Source organism: Rhinolophus hipposideros (assembly GCF_964194185.1).
Source record: "Rhinolophus hipposideros genome assembly, chromosome: 8".
NCBI classification, from domain to species: domain Eukaryota; kingdom Metazoa; phylum Chordata; class Mammalia; order Chiroptera; family Rhinolophidae; genus Rhinolophus; species Rhinolophus hipposideros.
In genome coordinates this window covers 76,254,757-76,281,409 of record NC_138054.1, presented here as the reverse complement: position 1 = coordinate 76,281,409, position 26,653 = coordinate 76,254,757, and the positions used below count along the sequence as shown (strand labels likewise).

Here is a 26,653-nt window from a genome sequence, read left to right as displayed (position 1 = left end):
ACCACATTTCTTTTACAGAGGAATTTATTATTTTAAAAGATACTGTATTATAATATTTTCTCTTACCTACATTCCTTTTCCATCATCATTTGATTTATTTTGCTCTGAAAACCTCATGCACATGATAATGGGAGTAGTTCTGGGAAAGGTGATTGAGTCAGAGGCAAAATCAGTAGGGAGATTAATGGATGAATAAATTTTAATATAGCTATATACCAGTATTAACATAGGAATAAATAATAAATGGGTTAATTAAAAGTAAACTACTTCCTAGAACTTTAAAGAAAAACACTTAGCATTATTTAGTCATCAGCTATCAAGACATTTCTCATACCCTTGTAGGTTTAATAATTAATGCTGTCTTCTAAGAAAGAAGGAACAGGCACGCTTTTTCCATATAATCCAGGAGTGACGAGGAAGCGATAGTATAGGAGTCTATTGTGGATTCCTTACAGGATTTTCTGTTATCATATGTGGAATAGTAACCAAAAATTATTGTACCCTTTTTCTGCTCCATTGGATTTTCTGAATAGCCTGTTATCACAACAATGGATCCCTCTTTCTACTTGCAAGTAAATCTTGGAAGGAAAATTTAAGGTTTGTTTTTTTTCATGAGAGAATATATTTTGGCACCTCACTATGAAAACTTACTCTCAACTTGGAATTTTTATCAGAAAATTTGTATCAAGTTGCCAAGGGTAACACAGCATCACTTCTTGATTCAGTTATGGCCAGAAAACTATATTTTCCCAGAGCTGGAATCTCAGACCTAACTGTACCTCCAAGTACACAGAGACCTTCTCCCTATCTTCTTGAGTGCTTTGCCCAATTTTTTCTATTTCCCAGAGGTCATAACTATGCAGTATTTCCTAGGGAAGTTACGTGCCTGCACTGGACAAAGCCTGCTTTGTTCATTAGTGGCAGCTTTTGCTTTCTGTAATTTTGTTGCAGTTTTCTAACATAGTTCTTTAAATCCAATAATAATCCTCTTAGGAGGCAAAAATGAGTAAGTACAAAAGTGTAAGTACCATAAATTAATGTCCTCCATTTACAAAGTTCTTATGCTGTTAACATGCTTGTATAAAAGCAAGATCTGCTTCAAGCTAGATAGGCATAAAAGATAATTAGACAGACAACCACTAGATTCTAAATATAATCAAACAATATATGTAAGTCATTGTGCTGTATACCTTAAACTTAAAAAAAAAGATAATTGGCACCTCTTGATAAATGGAGTATGTATCTTGTTGCACAAAACTATAGATTTTAAAATTTTGGACAAATAACTATTATAAAACTTATTGATAAAATTGAAGAACTTTGTACACTTTAAATCTAAACAGTTTTTAAAATCTGATAAAGTATAAGAAATAGAGATGGAACTAAGACAGACCCAGTAATTGTGTTGCTTATTACCAAGCCTAGTGAAGGGAGAGCATGGTGAAGGCCATGTTGAGAACTAAATTTCCGTTGACTCCCATTGCCTGTGCCTTACATTTCCTTCTAACATGGATGATTAAGAACTAGCTGTAAATTGGATGCTCAAATGAACACTAAATTTGACCCTTGCTCGTTGTTGAACCCTGTTTTATCCTTTACCTCTAGGAGGTAATGTGGGTATAAAATATTCTATCACAAATAGTTAATGAATACTTTATCTGAAGATGAACAATGCTACTTTTTAATAATATGATACATTTATTTAAAAATCATTCCAGAATTCATCTGGAACAACTAACCTTGAACTAGAAAACTTGAATTAAATGTTGGCTTGAAAAACCTGGGGGTTGAAGAAAGAAACTACTAGAACTCTGCATAATACATGCTATAAGAAACAAGCCTATGAAATGTGAGGTGCTACAAGTTGAAGGAGGGAGTACATAGTGTAAATACCAGGGCATAGTTTCAGGGCACTACTCAAACCAGAAACTTCATACTCTAGTTCAGTTAGTTATCTTCCTCTCCCAACCTCCACCCCTTTCAAAAAACATGAAGACCTCCAACTTTGTAACATGCTTTCCTAGTGGCCTGCAGCTGCATGACTTAAGAAAAATGTGTTTTTTTTAGAACACACAATCATAAACTAAAGCCAGCATTCTACACCCTGTTTTCTAGCAAACAAAGGGAAACTACCTTGTTTTGGCTCTCACAGAAAGCAGAATGGGGCCATAGCCCATTTTAAATCTCATAACTAGTTTAAACAGAACCATTAGGATATCCAAATGTGACTCCGAGCCTGTATTTCTTCTGTCAAATTGAAAATGGGAGACAGGTGGTCATGAAATCAGAGTTGTTGAGAACAAATAATTGATGTGCAAATTTGCTTATCAACAGTTTCAAACTCACCTCTCTCTGCCCTTTATTTATGAGTGTAGAGCAAATATAAGGTATTGTTTCATTAGAAATAAAAAAGAGGGAAGATTTTTAGGTACCTGAATATACTTTTTGTTGTATAATTTATTCACTTGCCAGTTTCTCATTCTAGTTTTCTAAGTGATGCAGTTGTGTTTTCTTCCTGTCAGACAAAAATTCACAGTAAGAAGCCTAAACTAGGGTACCAACAGTTTCAATGGATGCCAGAATGCCCTGCAGATGAGTGACTTCAGTTAAATCTAGTCAGCCACTGATATCAAGGATTTATGCGTACTTGAAAACCCTTCATTCTACAGCTGGAAAATGTACACCTGGTGAATTTAGATCACCATTAAATTTGGTCTTCAGCTCTGTTAGCACAAGATTGTACCCATGGCAACAAGGCTGGTGTACTTAAAAGAACACTTTCTAGGACTAGAAAGTGTTGTTTGGGAAATCCAAATCTACTCACTTTAACATGAGTCACTACTCCAAATGCCAAAGAAATATATCCTTGAGTGGTTTAATTTGCTTACTATTTCAGACTGATTTTCATGTGAGAAATAATTCATTTTTATAGGAACTTAATGTTTAGAAAGAATTGTTTTCTGCTTTGTATTTATGTATATACTGGACTTCATTCATTAACAGTCATGGTTTGAAAGCTCCCATTTCCCATTGTAAAAAGTAAATTTGTCATTTTTCCAATTATAAAAGCCACACATGTTCATTGTAAAAACATACACAAAAAATATAGGAAGCTAGAAAGAAGAAACACAAGTCTCCCATGATCCTACCATCAAAATACACATTTTGGTTTAATTCCTTCTGTTCGTTTTAACATATTTTAGCATAGTTTAGATAACGTGGTATATATAATTTACATATAAAAATGTGTTTATACTTTTATTTAAAGGTTTTATTGGGGAAGGAGAACAGGACTTTATTGGGGAACAGTGTGTTCTTCCAGGGTTTTTTTCCAAGTCAAGTTGTCCTTTCAATCGTAATTGTGGAGGGTGCAGTTCAGCTCCAGGTCCAGTTGCAGTTGTTAGTTGCCAGGGACGGAACCCACCATCCCTTGCAGGGTGGGGGTAAGAGAGTTGAGGAGTCAAACCAGCAACCTTGAGGTTGAGAGCCCACTGGCCCATGTGGGAATCGAACCGGCAGCCTTTGGGGTTAGGAGAACAGAGTTCGAATCACCTGAGCCACTGGGCCGGCCTGTATTTATACTTTTAATCTAAGATTATTGATTACTCTAGTAACTGACTTTTAATGATTATATATATTTTTTATACACCTATTGTTGCACATTTAAGACATTCCCAATACCCTAAATAACATCTTTGGGTAGCTTCCATCTTCTAAAGCTAAGTTTTCTTGACTTTTATGTAAGTGTTATGAGAACTTAGGCTTTTATTACAGAAAATAGTCTTACGTAATTTATACAGAGTTGGAATTAACATTTGAAAAACATGGGTGCGTGGCTCTAGCCACTATTCCAGATAAATAATACCTAGTCAGATAACAAAAGAATATATGCCCAAATGAATTTGGTAGAGGGAGACCACTAGCTGTTTCCTAGACTCTTCAAAGTTGGATTTAGGAAGACTGCTGAGTTAGTAGGTTTTTCCTATGAAGTTTACCATTAGTCTACTTTCAGTCTGCTACCTTCCCTTCTTGAAAATACTCTTGGACTTAAGTAGGGAAGGCTTGACTGGCTACCTCCCCATTATCATTTAATTATTTGAAGATCCCACCCTTCCTACGTAGGACATTTGACAGAATCAAGTTTTTGTGGTTTCCCTCTGGTGTCAACATAATGGATTATGGGGGAAAAGAGAAGATGATTTACCTATTTTCCTTTTCATTAGGAATGAATGATTAATCTACTTCCTTTTCTTTTTCTGATCTTTCATGCATGGGAACACTCCCTTGCTTCAAAATTTCTTTCTTTCAGCAGGCACCTACCTAAGCAAAAAGTGTGTGGGAAGAATTTTATCAACATTTTATTTTAATCAGTTATAGGTGTTGCTCTTGAATAATGGCTAAAAGAATTTCCAAAGCACTCCTAGACTAATTTCCACCAAAAGTGCCTAAGAGTATGACTTTGGAATTCTCTCCCATGTATGTTATTAACAGCGTAAAGAATCTGCCTCAGCTTGAAGCATGTTCTAAGGAAACATAGTGCACAGCAGTCAGTGAAGAAAGACTCCAAATCCAGGCAACGATTTATGAATAAAAAAGAAAAATCAGTATTCTGATGTAAAAATAATGTAAATGATCTAACAACAATAATCTAAATCATAAAAATTGATTGCTACATCTAGTTTAAGTACAAAGTAATGACTTCTAAGAGAAGTGAACCAAGGATTGATAAAGTACCTATTGAAATTCGGAGTGATTATAACTGGTGGCAAATTATAAGGAGGCTTTAATAAGAAACCTAACTTTAGAATTTGTACCCTTTATAAATTTTGATAGTGAGCAATATTTGAGATGAATGGCAAACAGTTAAAGTAAATCATATAGGATAGAGATTAATACCAATCATCCAGGTTGTTGTAAGAATTAAATCCTATAATGTGCCATTTTTGTAAATTATAGTCTAAAAACCTTTGTTAGTGGATGAAGCCAGATATTGGAAAGACTTGTAAGATTTCAGCTTAATCTTTGTTCTGAGGGCAGCATGATCAAAAGGATCACAGGCTGTGAAGTCAGAGACTTGGATTTGAAACCCATCTATATCACTTATGCTATAGGCAAATTGAAAGCCTCCAAAGAATGAAACATAACAAAAGCAAGCAGTCTGGGGGCAGCCAGATGGCTCAGTTGGTTAGTGCGTGAGCTCTCAACAGTAAGGTTGCTGGTTCAATTCCCATATGGGATGGTGGGCTGTGCACCCTGCAACTAAAGATTGAAAACGGCGACTGGACTTGGAGCTGAGCTGTGCCCTCCACGACTAGATTGAAGGACAACTACTTGGAGCTGACGGGCTATGGAGAAGCACACCATCCCCCAAAATTCCCCAATATTTAAAAACAAACGAACAAAAACAAGCAGTCCAACAGGAAAAAGGCCAATGGGATGACATTTATAAAGGGCTGAAATTAAATAAACAAAAAACTCAACTCCCAACTGAAAATACTATACCCAGTGCAAATATCCTTCAAAAATGATGAAATAAAATTATCCTAGTTGGAAGCACAGAATTGTAGAAAGAAATGAAGAGTACCTGAAAAAGCAAATATGTAGGAAATATAATATTTTTTGTTAAAACAACAATAATGTTTTTTTGTGGTTTATTGTTGTATGTATGTAGAAGTAAAATATGACAATGACACAGAGTAAATAGAATTGAAATGCAAAATTCTTGCGTTGTTCAGTAAGTAGGAAAAGTACTAACTTAACATAACTTGTGATAAGTTGAAGATGCACACAGAACAATGAGACAAATAGAAAATAAATAGCAAAATGATAGACCTAAGCCCAACTGTGTCAGTAAAAACATTAAATATAAGTGGACTAAACACTTCAAAAGACAACAGTTGTCAAACTAGATAGAACAATAAAATCAAGGCAAAGTGTTAGAGTGATATATGGAATTTCATAATGATAAAAGGGTCAGTTCAACAGGAAGATATAATAATTCTAAATTTGTATATATCTAATAACATACCTTTAAATATGTAAAGCAAAAATTAATAGAAGAGAAAGAGACAAGTTCACTTTCATAGGTAGAAATGTTAACATACCTCTCTTAGTAACTGATAGAACAAGCTGACAACAAATCACAAAGAATGTTAATGCTTTATACAACATGTTTACCCAACTTGACCTAATTGGCATATATAGAACACTATACTCACTAATTGCACAATAGACTTTCCAAGTGCACGTGGAGCATAATATGTTATAAATCTGGAAAAAATAACTGCAAACTTTTGCATTGTTTATTTTTAATTTAAACATATCTGAGACTAAGAAACACAGGAAGACTCTCACAATTCTTCTGTAGGAATACTGTGCTTCAGTAGGAAACTCTGGAATGATGCCATGATGTTCTAGTTTATTTTTCTTCAGCAAACTATTATGTTACAGGCATGTAGAGAACGTCTGCCTGTCTCTTTTAAATGCATCAGGTTTCCAGTAATAATCTGGGATTGGGATTAACAAACCTGAAAGATCATAAGAATCACCTGTGCAGATTTAAAAAAACAGATTCCTAGGTCCCACCTCCTGGAGATTCTGTATTTTGAAAAGGCAACTGGGCTGATTCCAAGTATTTGAACAGATTTGGGAGTTACTGAAATAATGTTCTGTTTGTCATATGGAGAGGGAAAGGGGAGAAGAGAGAGAATATAAGAATATGAATGAATGAATCCGGGGAATAGCTGGGTCAGGGCTGGGTGTGGCTGAACCCCAATGCATGTGGCAACAGGTATATCCACTTGTAAGAGTTTTATAAACATGAAAATTAAGCACATTTGCATAAAGCACCAAAGAAAAAAACTTGCTCTTTTTGCTGACTGTATTCATTGACTTTCTTTACACAGAAGAGAGCTATTAGCAATACATGTGACAATGCACACATTCATTTTTTTATCATAAATTGATCCGCTGTGCTTTTTTTTTTTTTTTTAAGGAGGGCACAGCTCACAGTGTCCCATGCGGCAATCGAACCCGCAACCTTGGTGTTATTAGCACCAGGCTCTAATCAACTGAGCTAACTACCCATCCCTGTGCTTTTTCATGTAAACAACTTGTTTTGAGTTAATATTCTAGCAGGCATAAATATATTTTAAAGGATGTCATTATTTTGTTGTTTTGATATATAAGAGAAAGGGCACACAAATATATTGTTCAATATAATGAGGAATTAAAAAGGATAAACTAAGTTCGACTTTAGAAAGTGATCAGGTATCTGAGAAGATAGTGGGAGCAGGCTACATTGGCTCTATTTCATTTAAAGACTTTCCAGTCTGGGACTTTTCTGTGAATGTGTTACCATCTAAGTTTTATGGCTTTTTTTCTTTGTAAAAATATCATATGGCACTAATCTCTTTTTTCATATTGTTAGTCTGTTTTTTTGGTTATTTATTTTTTTAATGTACCCTATTACTTTTAATCAAACAAGCATTTTACTAGGTGTCTTTTGGGACTGAGTGAACTTCACTCAGTGGATGGGTTAGCAGGACATTTAAAGTTTCACTCCCTCCTTGCCTACGCAAGTAAGGCTATTATTTGAGAATGAGCAGCTTATGTTACTTAGCTGCATTTCTGAAAGAGTTGTCATTAACATAGGTTAAATATTATGATATTATGAATGCTTTGAAATATCTTGAGGTCTTACTGACCTTCCATAATTGGGAGAATGCTGTCTTAGTGAATGCACTAACTCTTAAAAGCAATACCATGAGTTCACCTTTGGGGGCCATCTCAGGGCACCACCGAGGGGAAATTGTTGTGACAGGAGTTCTTCTAATGTCTCTGACAACTAAACTAAAATATGGTCCAGTGTGATAATCAAATTCTATTGCATTTCATGTAAAGAATTAAAGTACTTGACACCCAGGACGCCCTCAAGTAAATCAACTAGGAAGAAAAGAGCCACTGTCCTGCCCTCTCGGTCTGTTGCACTTCAGTAACCAGGACCCTGTTTTGCTTAAGTTATCTGGATACAGCAAAATAATGCATCAGCAGTCATTGCTATAGTCACTTGGATAATTACAGTTGTGTAAACCTGACCTTCATTAATGGACTTCCCTAGACCCAGGTCTATCAGTTGAGAAAACATAGATTGTGATAGTATTAATATTTCTAAAAAAAAAAAAAAAAAAAAGTGCTTTTTTATTGTGTATTTTCTCTTATGAAAAAATATCTACAGTATTAAAAAAAGATTTTTAGTCCCTTTATTATGCCCCTTTTATCCCACCCAGAAAGATGTTATTTGCTTCAGATGTGAAATTGTTTACAGTAAACATGTTAACTTATTACCTTGGATAATATGGTATGTGGTCCTAGATGTATTTCTATAAAGTAAAGGTTCCACTTTAATTCCAGCACTGTTATTCCACATGACTTTTTTTTTTTTCTTCTCCTCTAGACTTCTCCAGAGAACCCTGGGACAGTAGGTGGAGTGCAAAGCTGTATTGTGTTGCCTTCCTGCTTTTTTTGTTGCCTTCCTGCTTTTTTTTTATTATTATTCTTGGCCTAGTCTTGGCTGCTCCTTTCTCTGCCACTAAAGCTACCTAACGAAACCTTGCATGTGTGGTCATTATGAGGGACTTATTTATAGTCTTTCATTTCAGTCCTGCACATTTATCATGTCAGTTAATGTTGCTTGTAAAATCCTGGAAACGAGGATTGTCCCTAAAGAAACATTGTGATAGGCAAACTGGAATCTCAGCTCTACTTTCTAGAACAATTTCCTTCCATTTTAAAGCACACTCTTTCTGTGCCCGTATCCCCACCCCAAACCCCTTCCTGTGCTCCAAAACTGCTGGGGGTCTTGTGAAGGAAGAAAATAATCTGAAAACCAGGTACAAGCAAGGTGTTAACACGTAACGTGTTACCCCCTCTCTGCACTATTTATACCCTGAAAGAGGAGGACAGGGAGAGGGCAATATTTAGCAAAGAATAGTGAATCACTCACGAATGGTGGAATTCCCAGCTTCAGTGATGAGGAGATAGTAATAGTAGCTGGGAAAGGCCATCCCCCATGCAGAAAGGATGAGAATGGCAACAACATTAGGCTACATCGGGGCAAGATCTCACTCATTGGGAAGACACATTTGTGTGTGTATGCCTTTAAGAGACTTTGAGCAGCTTATGATCATCTCATTGAATTTTTGTTCTAAAGTTATGCCAGCTTGATTTGGTTCCTTTTCCTCCTTAGTAATTTATCTGTTACGGATTTTGATGTTTGGTGTCCGTGTGATGTCAAGGAGTCTGACTGTCTGCATGGTTTTTTATCATTGCTCTGATCCTTTCCAACTACCACAGGAAGAGAGGGGAAGGGACATTTTCAAGATGATGCTGAAATAATAAATTGGCTGTTCTCTTCCCTTTCTTCCCCTCACCATGCAACAGAAGAAGCAGGCCGGCCCACCGCAGATCCAGGCATGATCATGGACAGTGTGGAAGCAGGAGGAGACACGACACCTCCCACCAAAAGGAAGAGCAAGTTCTCAGGCTTTGGGAAAATCTTCAAGCCCTGGAAATGGCGGAAAAAAAAAAGTAGCGATAAATTCAAAGAGACATCAGAAGGTGAGATAATAAGATTTAAATTAGATTAGGTTTATATATTTTGAGTTAGATTTATATATTTTGGAAGTTCCTATTTTTTTCATTCTTTTTCCAAGCTTCTATTAACTCCCTATTTGAAGAGGGAATTGAATCTTTTAGAATTAAAAAACCTAGTGGTCACTCACTAGGTCTTGTATACTAAAACCTCATTCCCAGGTTGGTGTTTTGATGGGATTAAAGTTTATTTTTCAAGTGGTAATGGAGTTCTGAACTGTAGCAAATCTAAGATGCTTCTTTTTTTCTTCTCTGGCCACTTCCTCCCAGAAAAAGTTCATCCATAAATACCTTATTAAATTTCTACTAAAAAAAGAAAAAGAATTATGTAAGGATAATTCCTTTTGGAAGTGCTACTTTCCTAGTAGCACAACATATGAAGAAACTAAGTTTTAAAATTTAAAGTTAGTTTTCCTATTCTTTTCTTTCCAGAGACTAGAAAATTGAACCACTTTATTCTTTTACATGTGGAGTTAGAATGCTTAAAGTTTACCTTTAACTGCCACATTTCTGAGTGCTGTTTTCCAATTTAATATTAGTTTTAGAGCGAAAAATATCTATGCGAAAACCAAGAGAAGAGCTGGTTAAAAGAGGGTTTCTGTTGGAAGACTCTGAGCAGGGTAAGTTTGCAATTAAATAGCATATGCCTGTCTCTGTACACTTGGTCTTTGGTCTGACTAGGTATTTGAATTTTCTTTTCTTTCTTTTGTTATTGCTGTCGTTGGGAAGGAGGGGGGCTTTAAAAAAAAAACACAACTATTCATGTATCTAGAATATATATTTTGAAAACGTCTATTATAAAAGAAAAAGACAATTCAGTAGAAAAGTCTACAAAAGCAATCAACAGACAATTCACTAGAGTATATACAGGTGCCCAATAAACAAATAAAAAGCTGTTTGGGTTTTTTTACTTCATTAGTAATTAAGGAATACAAATTAAAACCAAAATAAGACAATCCTGCATATAAACTAGAAAACCTAAACTTAATCAAATGACCAAGAACAAGAGGTAAAGGTATAAAATAAATGGAATTCACAGACAACTGTTGGTAGAAGTGTTAAAATGGAATAATTACATTGAAAACTAGTTTAGTGTAATCTGTGAAAGCTGGAGATATGTAAAACTATGTATAAGTAGGTCCGGAACTTGGTATGTATCCAACAATAGTGTGTACACACATGTGTATGGAGACATGTACAAAGATGCTTGTAGCAGCAGTATTTATTGACAGTAGAGCAAAATTGGAAACAACCCAAAAGCCCATTAATAGTAAAATTATATAAATAACTTGTGATGTATTTATAAAATGACTTATTTATACAACTATGAAAACAAATCTACATGTTGTAATATGAATCTCATAAGTAATATTGAGCAATTAAGTCAGTCATGCAAGAATATATATGGTATCACTTCTATAAATGTAAAGAAAAACAGGCAATGTTAAACTACAGTGTATGGAGATGCATGCTTAAGCGGTTAAGCTATAATTTTTTTAAAAAAGGATCATCACAAGAGTTAGGAGAGTGCTTGCTTTGTGGGAGAAGAAAAGGTGTGTTACTAGAGAGAGAAGGAGGCTTTAGGGGTCTGGAAACATTTCTCCCCCGCCCTTCTTCCGCCTCCAGCCACCCACTCACTCACCCACTCCAGTTCAAGCCGTTGTTTCTCAGTCTAGTTGTGTAGGACACGGCTCCCTGGCCCATGCTGGTATTATGCGCCTTGCGCTCCCCCGGCTGAGGCAGTTGGTCGGCTGCTCACAGCAGCTAATGGCAGCTCTCACCGGCTGCCAGGCCACTGGCCGCTCACGTCAGCACATGGTAGTTCGCGGCAGCTCAAGCGGACCTCTGGCTGCTCACCGCAGCCCAGCTCCAGGGAGAGCCATTGTTCACAATCTTAATTGTAGAGGGCGCAGCTCACTGGCTCATGTGGGAATTAAACCGGCAACCTTGGCGTTAGAAGCATGGCGCTCCAACCACCCGAGCCACCCGGCCGGCCCTGGAAACATTTGTTAATGTCCATGATGATCACACAAGTGTTTTCCTTATAATATTTTATTGAAATTTACATTTATGTTTTACATTTTTCTGTCCTCATGTTATACTTGACAGTAAAAAAACTGAATAATAATAGGATATTTCTATAAAATTCAATGCTATCCCATCTATTTTTAATTTTTTTTAAAGAAGGCAAGTATTTCTGTGGGAATGAAAATATCTAATAAAGGGAAAATATTAAAACAAGTAAAAATAGCATTTTTTTGGACTCTCAACGTAGGGGAATAAATAAATGATTTTATTTCTTCTAATAATTACGTCCTATTTTCTTTTTAAAGTCTGTTTTCTTGCTGAGAGGGGAAAAACTGTTCACCCTTCCTTTCAAGTGTCTTAAGTTATCTGGCTGTGATCTTTAACTCTGAAATGGAGTGGTTGGTGAAAGATCCTTGGGGCAGACATTCTCTGTCTCTATTATCCTCAGATTTGTGCCAGCTGCAGATCTGTGTTGTTTCCTTTTTTAGGAACAAATTTGTCTCATACCCATATTGCTGCCCTACATCTTCTGTTTGTCTGTCATAAAACTCATGTTTTGGTATTTCAACACTCATTGCTGATTTAATAATGTCAGGACTTTCTCCAGTGTGTGACTTTTATGAAGCAGCTGATCGGAAGAGTTAAGACCATAGTTTCATTGGTTGCATTTCATTTCTTTTCATTAAAGTTACTTTGCGTGAGACAAAACCTAACAGCCAAGATTTTAAAATGTCCTGTCGTTTGGATGATGGGAAAAAGGAGCCAAACTGATAGAGTATTATATCTTTTAGGTTTTGAACTATGTGAATGTATTGCTTATTCACAGAATTTAATTATATTATGTATATTGAAGACTTAGTATCTCAACTGTATAAAAACTAAGCAGAGAAAACAAGCTCGAAGGAAATACTAAAATACTAGCTTGGTGACCCTTGGATGTTGAGATGGGAATATAGGGGTTTTTTTCTTTCTACTTTTCTGAATTTTCTACATGGTTGTTATGAACATGTATAACTTTTGTTTTCTCATGAGTCTGTTTGTTTTTTTACAGTAGACACAAAATCTCCTAGGTCTTTAGGTAGTTAAGTACAATTATAATACCTCTCTGTTGCAGCACTTTTGGCCCTTGCTTTTTTGATAATGACCCTCCCCTCACTCTATGCCCTTTCCTGCCTCTCATCTGTCTTGCTCGTTCACCACAAACCTTTACATTACTTCTTTCTTGTTTTTCACCTTCATTCAGTCTCTTTTGTGCTATGTTTCCTATTGGCTCTTGATCCAAATTGTTTTAGCCTGGAAACTCAAAGGCCCGATTGATAAGTCAGTGCAGCCATTGGACCAGATGCCACTCTGCCAACCAGAGAACTGACCTCGGCTTTTATGCTATCAGGAGAACCTCAGAGATGGGCCTCAGGGCCTGGCTTATATATTTCCAGTTTAGGCCAAAAGCAGTGTTTGAACCTAAAAATTCTTTTCATACTTGAAGATGGCTTTTGGCATGATTATGATTCCAACTTGACTCTATTATAAAATACTTAATAGAGTTTCTGAGTTGGTGGGAGTGGGGGTATTAAAGCCAGATACTACTTCTATTCCACTCTATTAGCATTGCAGAAACCTTTTGCATTAAATATAAGAAATTTTACTTTAAAATAGACAGACCTGGCTAAGTAACTTGAGAGAGAACTGATCACTTTTGCATATATTTTACTAGGGTGTGCTGAGTAGAAACCAATTAATAATGTGTCTTAAACTTTTCATTATATGGTTTTCAAAAGTAGCAGTCTTTATTGGCTTTGAAATGATTCATTGCTTTATATTCTAGAGAGTCCTGTTTTTGTTAAAGTTGGGCTATATTAACATAAGTAGTAACTTACTCTGTCTGCTAATTGTTGTCATCTTTTCTCCTTTTTTAAAATAAAAAAGTAGCGGTCAGAATATTTCAGCTTTAGAAGTACATTTTTGTTTAGTGCTCATTTGCCTTAGTCTCTTCACTACTTTTAGCCCAAATTTCCCATCTCATACTGAGACTGCATGAAGAATGATACTGTTTAATCTCCTAGTAGGAAGTGGTGGGTTGGGGTGAGGGAGACTGGGCTATGAGAACTCAAATGACCAACTCAAGAGACACTAAAATGATACTACCCAGAGTGTCTCACTATGGAAAGCAAAGGACACCATATAGAGAGCACCTAGTTCCTGTCCCCATGACACTGGGAGGGGAGACAGAGTTTTTAGTCTCTGACGTCAGTTTTTCAGTTCTCTCCTCCAAAGGAGTCTAGAAAATCTCAGCAGTAACTGGGAATGTTTGTCTAATTGCTCCATGAAAGAATCTTGCCTACAGTTTTCATAGTGATGAATGATCATTCCAGAGCCTCCAGCCTAGTGATCATTCCTATAGTTTCGTTGGTAGGAATTTGTCATGTATATCATGGTTACCTCTGATCCATCTGTCAGTGCTACCCCTTGATCTCCACTCCTAATGCCTGCAGGCACGCTCTGCTATTTCTCACTTATATTCTAACAGTAGCTTATTATTAGTTTTCCTGCTCCAATCACAGCGTAATCCATCCATCTCGCAGCTCTCAGAGTTAACCTTCTAAAAGACAGATCAGATCATATCGTCGCCTACTTTAATTCATTGGCGTCCTGTTACCTGCAGGATTCAGTCCAGGCTCTTGTACACGGTGTTTGGTATCCTTCATAGCCTGGCTCTCGCTTGCCCCTCCAGTCCTACCATAACTATTTCTCACGGGCATCTATCCTCCTGCCAGACCAAACTAGTTACCAGTTCCCAAACATGTCAAATAATTTCACACCTTCATACACGCTATTCCTTCTTCCTAAATAGACTCTTCCCATCTTGCCATCAGTGTGGTAGGCTCCTACTCCTTTAAGACCCAGTTTAGCTACCACTTTCTGTGAAGCTTTCCTAACCCCATTCGCACCCCAAGAGAATTATTTCTTCTTTATTCCTACCATATCACTTTATCCATTTGTAGCTCTTAATGTTTAGCATTATAATTATTTATGTATAATAAGTCTGTCTTATTCATGTAACAAGGCTCGTGGCACATAATAGGGAATCAAATGTTTATTATAAAAAGGAATTACTTATTTCAGTTACTACTCTAAAGGTTCGAAAAGTAATAATAATCTAGATCTACATAATAATCTAAACAGGAAGAAGGGGAAATGGGATAAGATGACCAGGCCCTCTCTGTCAGTTTGCTCTTTCTTTTGGACCGTACAGGTGGTGAAGAGTCAGGGAAGTTGAGCCAAGTCACGTTAAAGAATGGCCACACCACCCCCATAGGGAGTGCCAGACCTTCTAGTCCAGTTCATGTGGAAGAAGAGCCAGGAAAAACAGCAAGTCTCAGGAACCCTGTTCCAGAAGAGGACCCAAAGAAGCGACTAGGTAAGGAACTCTGGATTTTTGCATTTAAGAGCCATGAATCAACCATTCTTGTTTACTGCCGAGGTTTGCAAGAGCCAGAGAAGAAATAAAATCCAGAGGGAATTCTGTTCTTTAGCAATTCCTCAACTAGGTGTACCTTTAAATAGATTTTCCCTCTTCTCATTTTTTCATTCACAAAATAGCTAAATTTGTGATTTTCAAGGACAGAAGGGGATGTTAAATATCAGATACCTGTAGGACTTTTTCAAGCTACACATTCATCCTCCTTTCCACCACGTGATTCTGAGGTGCCTCTTCCTGGCTCTTGTGTGAAGAATCACTATGATAACAAGCCGCTCTTCTGATTGAGAAAGTGTCCTATACCTTAAGTATGTTGAGGTTGGGAAACTTTTGCCTGTTCACTGATCTATAAATTAAATAATGGATGAAGTTGGCCATAATCAGTAGACATGTTAGCTTTTTCCATCTGTCTTGTTACTCTCTCTTCCATTTTAAATCTTATCTGTTATTACACAGGCTCAACTGGAAGCCAGCCTAATTGTGAAGCAGAGCCCGTTCCTGAGAATGCACCCAAACAGCCTTTACTTCCCCCTAAAAGACCCTTGTCCTCTTCCCATGAAGCAAATGAAGGGCAAGCAAAGGATGCCCCTTCCTCTGGCCCCACAGCAAGGGCCATCTCGTCTACCGCCACCACCATCACCACCACTGCACCTGCTGCCGCTGTTACTGCCACAAACCTACCAAAAACTGTTCTTAATTCCTCTGTCCCCCCTTCCCCAGCACCCAGGACTCTGCCTGCTGCTCCTGCCAGCACTAACACTACTGTTACCCCAAGCCTCCCTCCTACAGTCCCGACCAAGCAGCCCCCCATTCCTCCCCCTAAACCAACTCACAGAAATAGCAACCCTGTCATTGGTAAGTAAGTCTTTGGGTTTCCATTGTTTTGGGGTGGGTTGGGTTTGGGATGGTGGTTTTATTGGCTAACTGGTACAATATTGATTTGGTCTGTGAGAGAAATCTCTGTATCTTATCCCTTTGAAGCCGTTCAGTATAGAGAAAAGTCTTGACAATGAGGCAGATGGTTGTGAATGGACGCAGGCTGAAATCAGATATCACTAAAATTAAGTTGAAGGGGGGATTAATATTTATTTTCCTAAATCAGTGTTTTTGAAATTCTATCAATAGTTGGGGGACTGGACACGTGAAGATCATAACAGGTTTGACCAGCATGGGGAAAAGGTTTCTTTTAACCTACTTTAAACTGCCAATGCATTCCTTCAGCACAAGCCCAACAGAGGAAAAGATGATTGTGTAGAGGCCAGTGTAATTTGTGATTCAGAGTCTGGCATAACATCTTCATGGGGAACTGCAAAAGATATTATTTAAATTGTCCTGATAAAATCAGGTTTTATCTTGGGAGACTTAAGAATGCTACTCTTCTAAAATAAGTGGTTGAAGAGAGAAAGCATAGAAAATAATTGCTTGTAGTAATTTTTTTTTTTACCTGAACGCCTACTTAAGTCTGTTTTCTTTACATAAATGCATAACTTCTTAGAGGAATTTCCAAGAAAGGGAGGAGAGGAAGGAAGGTAGTTTTTCAGGGAAAATGATACTAGGCTTAGTGCTGCTTCAAGTTCTTGTTAATGATTTGAGGAATAAAAAGTATGTTTGTGAAGTGATTAATACCACCAAGCTGTGTGTTGTGACTAGAACCTTGAAAAACAGGCTTAGAATTCACTGTGCGTGTGGCAGGCTGGGATAGCTTGATAAAAACAGGATGAAGGTTATTATTATTATCGCTGCGTTGGGTGGATAGTGACTTATCTCTGAGGAACTTGAGGAGCTTTCATATAGTTATTTTCAAAACCTCCTTGTGAAGTAGGAAACTGGTTTTATCTATTATATCATTAGGGCAAGTAGAACATGAAGAAATTGTGACTCATTCAAGGATGCAGTTACTGAAAGACAGAAACCAAATAGAGGCTTTTCAACTCTTATGTACAGACCTCTGTTCTATACACCTGTGTTCTCAAACTGTTGTCTAACAGGTGTTCTCATCTCCTCCAATCACCTGGAGGGCTGGGTAAAACACAGAGTTTCTGAGTAAGTCCGGGGTAGGGCCTGAGAATTTGCATTTCTCTTTAAGTTCCCAGATAATACTGATGCTGCATATCTAGGGGCCCCACATTGAGAGCCACTGCTCTAAACCGGTAGTATGCTCCCCTTTTTTCACAGTAGACAACATATAAAACTAGACTATGTGTACTATATCCTAGGCTAAACTGCATAGGTCACTCTTGGCCTAAGCTCAAAGCAGGAGGCCCTGGGACAGGGTTCACCGTCAGTCCATGAGTGTTTATGAGTAGAAGGAGAAAAACAGAACAGTTCACAAAGTTTTTATTTAGGTGAAATAGATTTGATTTAAAGGACTGTCCTTTATTCTGAAATCATGACCTTATTCTTTGGTGTTAAAAGTCCATTTTTTTCATGAAAGGATTATGTTTATAAATGGTTTACTTAATACCAGGTTTTGGAGGGATTTAAAATTGACACCTAAGGTTGGTTGAGAATTTCTTTTTAATTGTGTTGGTCCATGAAATCCAGACATCTGGAAACTGCTGTAGACATTGCTGCATCTATTAACAGGCTTAACAGTCTTAGGACTGAGGACTAATTAGGAGTATTAGAGCTAAGGAAGGAGCACCATAAGTAGCTGAACAGTAGGAGGGATTTGTAACCCCTCCAACGAACATTCTGGCATCTGTCCCACAGAACCACAGCCAAATGCCACTGTCAGGGTATATTTAACATCTTCAGGTATATGTTTTCATTAGATTACTGAGGGTAATTTGCCTTATCATGTCACACATTAAATTACTCAAATTTGGTCTTATCAGAGGTGGTTTTGTTGTAAATGGGACATAGCTAAGTACTATTTTTAGAGAGGCAGCAAAAGTCCAGTTTACCCAAAAATATCTCTTGCACCGATCCTAAAATTCACATTTTTTAAAATCTTTTTAAAATGTGTAAGCAATGTTTTTCTCCAAAGTCCTTTGAAAAGTTTACTTGCAATGAGAGACATTAAAAATATCTAGCCTTTTACTCTCAATGCTGCCCATGAAATGGGATTTAAGGCAAATAAATTTTTATCTTGGGGAACCTTGAGATACATGGAACCATGTGAAAACAATTATTGGGGCCAAAAGAAGGAATTTGGATAAAGGGTTAGAAGTTGGTGATCAAGAGGGCTGCTATTTAATTATTTTGCAAGGTTGGCGTCTGCGTGATGTGATGATCCACTTCGTAAAGGCCATTTGGAGCCCTCCAGAGGGACTCAGCTGAATCACCACCTGAGTCACTGTGGGTTTTGAGGGATCACATGGGGATACATGTCATGATGTAGGGTAGGGGCCTCTGGTCTAATAAACATGTATGAAGACCCACAGTATGCCAGGCACTGTGCCCAACCCTGTGGATGTGCTGATGGAGATAAGTAAGGGCCCTATAATCAAGGAGCCCATAGTATAGTACAGGGTGGAGGTGGGGGTTGGCATAAAGGACAACAAGAGGGGTGGACACTAATAAAGTCAAATACAGTGGGACCCAGAGTTTGGAGCCTAACAGACCTGGGAACTAGCTGAGCCCTTGCCAGTGTGTGGTATGATCTTGGGCAAGTCACCTGACTTCTGTGACCTGAGTTTTTCCTTCTGTGAAATGGTAAAGATAATCTCTTATATAAGGAGAATATGAAGTCAAGAATAGGAAAGCACTTGATTCCTTCAAAGGCCTTTGCATTTGCTATAAAAGTCCAAGATGTCATTATTGATAGTTTCACAGTACAGAGCTGAGATATCTAGATATCACTATTTATCAGGATCTGGTAACAGAGCCAGATGATGTTTGTTTGTTTGTCTTCTCCTTCTTCCACCTCCGGTTCAAGCCGTTGTTTCTCAGTCTAGTTGTGTAGGACCCAGTTCCTTGGCCCATGCTGGTATTATGAGCCTTGCGCTTCCCCCCGGCTGAGGCGGTGGGTCTCTGGTCATTGGTTGGCCGCTCACAGCAGCTCACAGCAGCTCTTGCTGACTGCCAGCCGCTCCTGGCAGCACACAGCAGCCCATGGAAGCTCACGCCAACCTCCAGCTGGTCACTCACGGCAGCCCAGCTCCAGGGAGAGCCATTGTTCACAATCCTAGCTGTAGAGGGCGCAGCTCACTGGCCCATGTGGGAATCGAAACGGCGACCTCAGCCTTTGGAGCTCGGCGCTCCAACCACTTGAGCCACGGGGTTGACCCAGTGTTTGTTTTTTTATTGCTGTTTGCGTGTTTAAATTTTTAAATGGATACTGTTAGACAAAAAAACTTATTATCTGCATTTTTTTCTGTCTCTATTCATACTAATTTTACACCAAGATCAAGTCATAAAAAAGTTGTGATCTCTAACATATCAAAGAAGGAAGAAATTTCTTATCAGACTATTAAGGTAGTGATCTTCCTATACTATTAAGCCTCATAGATACATAAACATAAATTTTGTTTTAGGCTGAGCTACCTAGCGAATGGCAAAGCTATGAAATGCTATACTTTGCCTGAAAGACTGAGCTCAGCTCCAATTCTAGGCCCTGAGCTGTCCCCTCAAAGTATTGTACAGCCATTTTAAATTGAGGTTTTCTCTCTCTTTTCCAGCTGAACTGTCCCAAGCAATAAACAGTGGTACATTGTTATCAAAACCCTCCCCACCCTTACCACCTAAGAGAGGCATTCCATCAACCTTGGTACCCACCTCAGACTCTGCTGCTGCCACCACTACCACAAAAGCACCAAGTGATCTGAGAGAGAAGAGCACGTGCTCTGCGGGCTCCGAACCACCGCTGATGATCCCACCTCCGTCTCCATCTCCCCCACTGCCTACTCATATACCTCCAGAACCACCACGGTCCCCTCCCATCCCTGCTAAGACTTTTCAAGTTGTGCCAGAAGTTGAGTTTCTACCTTCTTTAGACCTACCCCAGGAGGTTCTCCAGCAGGAAGACCAGAAAAAGGAAGTACCCAAGAGGATGTTGGACCACGGCTCTGGGGAACCCCATGTGACCTCGAGGCTGCCCCCAGTGCCACTGCATATCCGAATCCAGCAGGCCCTGACCAGCCCACTTCCCATGACTCCTTCATTGGAGGGCTCTCACAGAGCCCATTCGCTGCTCTTCGAGAACAGTGACAACTTTTCTGAGGACAGCAATACCCTGGGTCGCACCAGGTCACTTCCCATCACTATTGAAATGCTGAAAGTGTGAGTGCTTTTAGAGCCTGCCTCTTGTTTATTCTACTTTCATTTCCTAGTTAGCCCTTCTTGGAAAGAATTATGTATTAAAAAAAAATGTGAATACATTTAAGAAGAATACTCAACAAATAGGACATGTGCTAGAATTTGGACTTTGCCCTGATTTCTATAATATTGTTTCCATGGCAGAAATGTTCATGATGATACAAAAAATTACAAACGTTTGTTCTTGAAAATTGAAACCACTATACTTTTTAACATGATACATGGTGCTTAAGATACATGGGAGTAAGGTAGCTTTGGGTTTATATCCCAGCTCTGTCTCTTACTAGCTTGTAATAGTATATGAGTATTTACGTAACCTTTTCTAATCTGTAAACAGGAATAATACCTATTTGCATAGGCTTGTGAGAATGAAATGAGACAAATCTGAAAGCACTGGCACTGGGTAGAAAAGGACAAAGAGAAGTCTAGAGAAAAAGAAGGGAGCTCTGAAAGATAGCTCAGTATTCCACTCCCATAGACTGAAATTGGTCAGTTTATTCTTTCCCTCATCTGTCCCCAAACACTAAATCTGTTCACCCCAGCTTTGGTACTAACACCTACTCTGTCTTTAAAATTCCGACAAATTGCAATTGAAGATGAACACTTTTTGGCAAGTTGGAGATGTGCCTTACTGACTAAAAGAATTGTTATAGAGCTGTTGCAACATCCTACTTATTTGTCTTGCCATAATCTTTGTACACGCTTTTATATTTATTTCACATCCTGAAAAGAGACCTTTGAGGAGTTTGAAAGTAGACTAAGTCATAGTTTTATGCCTCCAGAGGGTAAAGGGGTGAAGTTAGTTTTCATCTTTGTTTTTCTTTGCTTCCCGGGATTAGATCATCTTTTGTCCTACTGCATTGTTAAACCAAAGGGAAATGGGTTAAATATTTGCATTAAGTATCTGTCATGAGCCAGGTGCAGTGTTAGATGCTGTACAGTCTTCGTATTTAATCAGACTGAAACAAACTTGCATTTCCCATGTAGAGCACCAGGGCCCTGTGTGACAGACACTAGTGCGTTTTTGTCTATTGCATTTTCACAACTAGCCAGGGAGGTGAGTATTATTCCCATTTACTGAAAAGTAACAGACAAGCTAATAAGTAAGCTGAGATTTGAACCCAGAGCCTTTACATTAATAGCTGCTAAAGTTTCTTAGTAAGATTGTTACAGGAATTCTAAATTATTTCATTCATGGACTTTTCCATAGATATTCAGTATTTTGCCTCAGTTGTCCTTTATGTTTCTGAAAGGAAAGTGTAATTGTGTTCATTTGTTAGTCCAGACGACGAAGAAGAAGAGGAGCAAACCCGCCCGTCTGCAGTCGATGAAGACATGCCGCCTACCTCAGTCGTTCCTAAACGACCACAGTGCTTGCAGGAGGAAGAGGAGGAGAAGGAGAGCGACTCGGACTCAGAAGGTCCCATTCAATACCGAGACGAAGAGGATGAAGATGAAAGCCAGCAGAGTAAGAAAGAGAGGGAAAAGCAGAGGAGAAAATTCTTTTCCAGATAAAGCGACTTGCTGGTCTTAGCACGCATAAGATAAATGGAGACAGGCACCCTCTCTCGTTGAGCCATCTGGCTACCTGATGTTGGAAGCCCCTCTAAGGGACTTGTACTTGCTATTCCCAATGTTTTATAACAAGCCAGTGGGAGGGAGCCAAGTAGATGAGTCATTCGGGTTTTTCGTCTGTTTTTGATTACAAAATTATTTACCTAGATGGTATTAAAGAATGAGGAGGAGAGGAAAGCTGGTATTTGGGCTGTGTTGAAAAGACAAAAGTGATGCGCTCCTTCAGTCTCATGAACTTAACTATGTGGGGCAAAGGGAAAAAAACATGTTCGGTCCACAAATCTACAAACAATGGAATTCTGATTCCTAAAAGTGGGAAAGCCGCCTTAAGAAGAGGAATATTATGAGGTGTGTGAGTGCAAATGCCTTTTCGTTGTAATTCAGAGGGTTGTCCCATGCTTTGATTCTCTTCTCTAGCAATTTTTACTAAGGAGAAAAATACAGAGGACTGGTAGAAGGGAGCAGATACCTTCAGATGAGTCTATCCAGCTGAGAAGATTTTAGATGTCTTTAGCTTTACCCCCACCTTTGTGTTAGCTGGGTGATTGGAGGCCACGTAGGAAGCTGGAGATATGCTATTACTTGTTCAGACGTGCCTGGCTCCAGGTGAGGAAGAGCCTTAAGCTTCTATGTTTTTGTTCTTTCCCTGATGCAAAGGTGCTCTGGCCAACAAAGTCAAGAGGAAAGACACACTGGCAATGAAATTGAACCACAGACCCAGTGAACCAGAGTTGAACTTGAATTCTTGGCCTCGAAAAAGCAAAGAGGAGTGGAATGAAATACGGCACCAGATTGGGAACACACTTATCCGGTAGGCTTTTGTTGCGAGTACACTGATTGGATTGGATTATGCCAGGATGTATATTGGAGACTTACTTTGTGATGAAGCATTCATTTATCATTTTGTTGTTGTTTTTTACTTTTAGAAATAGCATAATTTTAAAAAAATACATATTGTACCTAGTTGGGTATCCTCTAAGAATTTGGAAACTAAGGAACTAGATGGTTCTTAACAGCTTTAAACTGTGAGGTAGATGTAGCTCACATCTTTGAACCATAAGATAAACATAAATACGTGGGTTTTTTTTTAAACTTTAGAGAATTCAGGTGGTTCCCAGGACAGCAAGACTCCTCTGTCATTTATCCAGCTGCTCAACCATGAGATGCCAATCCAATTAAAGGTCACACCCACATTTTTCATTGTATCTAGCACATATGTTCCATGTAACTGCCTCCTTTCAAAGTGTTAGTACATTTTTCAAGTCACCTGGAACCAAAAGCAGAGAAACTGAATGCAGGCCAACTTCCTGTACATATAATACACATAAGAGTCCAGGTATATAGGCAGGTATTTGCCCAACTCAGATGTATTTCGTGGTAGAATGAGGAAAAGGAGGTGGAACTGTTGATATATTCTTTACAAAGTAATTAACTAAAATATATTCTCTCCTATCTTAGACACCTGGCACTCTTAATGCAAAACTGTGGCCTTCTGATTGTCAGCAAGGGACCATCAAAATTAGGAATTAGTTAAGAATGGGGATCTTTAATCATTGATTCCTTTTCCCTTTACTGAAAAGCTAGTTGCTCATCTTTGAGCGTTATTTCACTCAAAGTCATAGTCTTAGAAGAGCTTAGACACTTGCAATGAAAAATCTGAAATAGCATCAAAAATATTTTGTAGATAAATCTGCCAAAAGATTGTGTAAGACTTGTGCACTGAAAAGTATAAAATACTGCTGAAGAAAGTAAAGGAGACCTAAATATGTGGAGAGAAATACCATATTCATGGGTCAGAAGTCTCGGTATTAAGGTATCCATAGATTCAAATAATTCCAATCAAAATATTCCCCACTTTTGTTTTTCTCTCGGTTGAATTTTTACTTTCATTTTTTTAAATTTATTTTTCAACTATAGTTGTCATACAATATTATATTACTTCCAGGTGAACAACATAGTGATTAGACATTTATATACCTTAGTAAGTGATCACCCGACAAGTCTAGCTGTAGGCTTTTTTTCAAATTGACAGACTGATTCTAAAATTCTTATGGAAATATAAAGCATCTAGAAAGCAACTAGAAATATAAAGCATCCAAAGCAACTATGAAAAAGAACAGGGTTGGTGGATTAACACAATCTTATTTTAAGACATATATAAAGCTAAAGTAACCTAAACAGCATGGTATTGACATAAAGATCGACAAATCAGTGAAACAGGAGAGCCCAGAAATAGACCCACCTAGTCATGTACCATTCATTTTTGACAAAGGTACAAAAACAATTTCATTGAGAAAGGATGGTCTTTTCCACAAATGGTGCTGGTGCAAAAATAATTTCAATTCATGCCTTGCATCATATGCAAAACTTAACTCAAAATGCATCGCAGACTTAAACCTGAGAACTAAAACTATAATACTTTCAGAACAATATGGATCAAACAAAGATTTCTTAGATATGATCTCAAATGCATGATTCTTAAGAGAAAAACATTGATAAATTGCACTTCATCAAAATGAAAACTTTTTGTTCTTTGAAAGACACTGTTAAGAGACTGTAAAAAACAATCCATAAACTGGGAGAAAATACTTGCAAGCCATGTATCTGATAAAGGTTCCATATCTAGAATATATGAAGAACTCTCCAAACTCAGTAAGAAAACCAAGCCACCCAATTTTAAAAGGGGGAGAGAGGCAGAAGATTTCAGCAGACACATCACCAAGGAAGATATACGGATGGCAAATAAGCATATGGAAAGATATTTAACATTTTCTCTAGGAAAATGGAAATTAAAACCACAGTGAGATACCATTATAAGCCCACGTGGGTTGCTAAAATTGCACAATTTAAAAGACTGATAATACCAAGAGTTGCTGAGAATGAGGTTCAGCTGGATTTTCATACACTGGTGATGGGAATGTAAAATAGTAGAACTACTTTGGAAAACAATTTGTAAGTTTATTTTTAAAAAATCAAACATATACCTACACATGATCCAGCCATTCCATTAACTATTATTTGTAATAGAAAAAAAAAATAGCTGTCGAAAGGCAAATGGATGGACACATTGTGGTATAGTCATGCAGTGCAATGCTGTACAACAATAAAATGAACTACTTATAATACCACAACTTGGGTGGTCCTCAGTAATTATGCTGAGTGAAGGAACCTAGACCAAAAAAGAGTATAGATTGTATGATTTTATATAAAATTTTTAAAAACAAGAAATAATTTTAGTGATACAAAGCAGATCAGTGTTGCCTGGGGGCAGGGAAGTTGAGGTTACAAAAGAAAGTGAGATTTTGTGTGGGAGATTGTCGTAGAGTTGTGTCTCCCCCCCACCCGCCAACAAAGTGTCTTAACGTCTGGTACCAACTATTTGGAAGGAGGGTGTATGCAGATATAATCAAGCTAAGATGGGGTCATTGGAATAGGGTAGGCTCTAATCCTATGACTGGGGTCCTCATAAGAAGAGGGTAATTTGGACACAGACACACGCACACGGAAAAGGCTATGTGACTACGGAGGCAGAGATTGAAGTAAAGCGTCTGCAAGCCAAAGTCAGGGATTGCTGGCAACCGCCATCTAGGAGAGAGGCAGGGAACAAATTCTCTTTCAGAGCCTTCAGAAGGACCCAACCTTGCGAATACCTTGATTTTGGAGTTCTGGTTTGCAGAACTATGAGAGATAAATTTCTGTTGTTTTAAGCCACCCAGTTGGTGATAATTTGTTATGGCAGCCCTAGGAAACCAATGCTAGGGTGATGGATATGTTTCATTATCAAGATCATGGTGATGGTTTCATAGGTGTATACATATGTCAAAACATCAAATCATGCCGTTTATTTGCTGAAGGAGCAAATCTGTTTGGGACCCACCAGTCCATCACAAACCTTCATTATACAATGAGTACATTCTGGGTCTAACTGAGCTTTTTTGTGGTGATGGGGCTTGGTGACGTTAGAGGTAGAACTAGAACCCTGGCCTCCTGTTTACATGTAACATCTGTGTGAACACTTTCAATGTGAAAATCGTTTCATAAACAGTGAATCAGATAAACAAATGAAATATGAGACAGTTTGAAAATGTATTGATTTCTTGCTAGTGTAGGGGCTAATATAAGCGAAAACCAAAACAAATGTTTATAAACGGGATTGGGAGGTTTACCATAGACAATACTCTTATTTATCTCCTTTTAGACGACTGAGTCAAAGACCAACAGCAGAAGAACTAGAACAACGAAATATACTACAACGTAAGTCCAGCTATGGAAATAAAATTGTGTAGATTTTCTCTGTATATTTCTGACTTTAATATACATAACAGGGAAGAGAAGCATTTTCCACAGGCGTCAAGGAGAGAGTGTGTTCTAGCCGAGGAACACATATCTTTTCATATCTTTTCCTCTGAAGGAGTTCCCCCAAACTTCCTTTACAAGATATCATTATGGTATATTGTTTGTGTACGTGGATACTACAGAAAAGTTTGTTTTAATTTTCTCAATATCCTGAGACTACTTTGGGCATTTGGGAGGATTTCACAGTGTGTGGTGGACACTGCCCAACTTTTCTCTGTCTTCAGGGAATTAAAATAACGACTGTGCATTTGCAGGAGACCTTCCTGTACCTAATGGAGTCAGAGGGCTGGAACCCAAAGCAAGTCC

General features: G+C 38.1%; 1 protein-coding gene across 6 annotated transcripts in view; it reads left to right on the top strand.

Moving 5' to 3' along the window:
- The window catches only part of LOC308501254 (mediator of RNA polymerase II transcription subunit 18), a 101,254-nt gene that overhangs the window by 66,768 nt on the left and 7,833 nt on the right, over positions 1–26,653 (top strand). For 2 of the 6 annotated variants that reach the window (XM_081057305.1, XM_081057304.1), the window contains 9 exons: positions 8,456–8,479; positions 9,442–9,618; positions 10,191–10,271; positions 14,933–15,097; positions 15,614–16,012; positions 19,780–20,380; positions 21,697–21,884; positions 22,649–22,802; positions 26,190–26,245. In XM_081057305.1, the coding sequence (XP_080913431.1) occupies positions 8,456–8,479; positions 9,442–9,618; positions 10,191–10,271; positions 14,933–15,097; positions 15,614–16,012; positions 19,780–20,380; positions 21,697–21,884; positions 22,649–22,802; positions 26,190–26,245 (1,845 nt within the window). Of the gene's footprint in view, positions 1–8,455; positions 8,484–9,441; positions 9,619–10,190; positions 10,272–14,932; positions 15,098–15,613; positions 16,013–19,779; positions 20,381–21,696; positions 21,885–22,648; positions 22,803–26,189; positions 26,246–26,653 lie in introns of all 6 variants that reach the window. The other 4 variants (XM_081057308.1, XM_081057306.1, XM_081057312.1 and 1 more) reach the window with 2 other exon arrangements.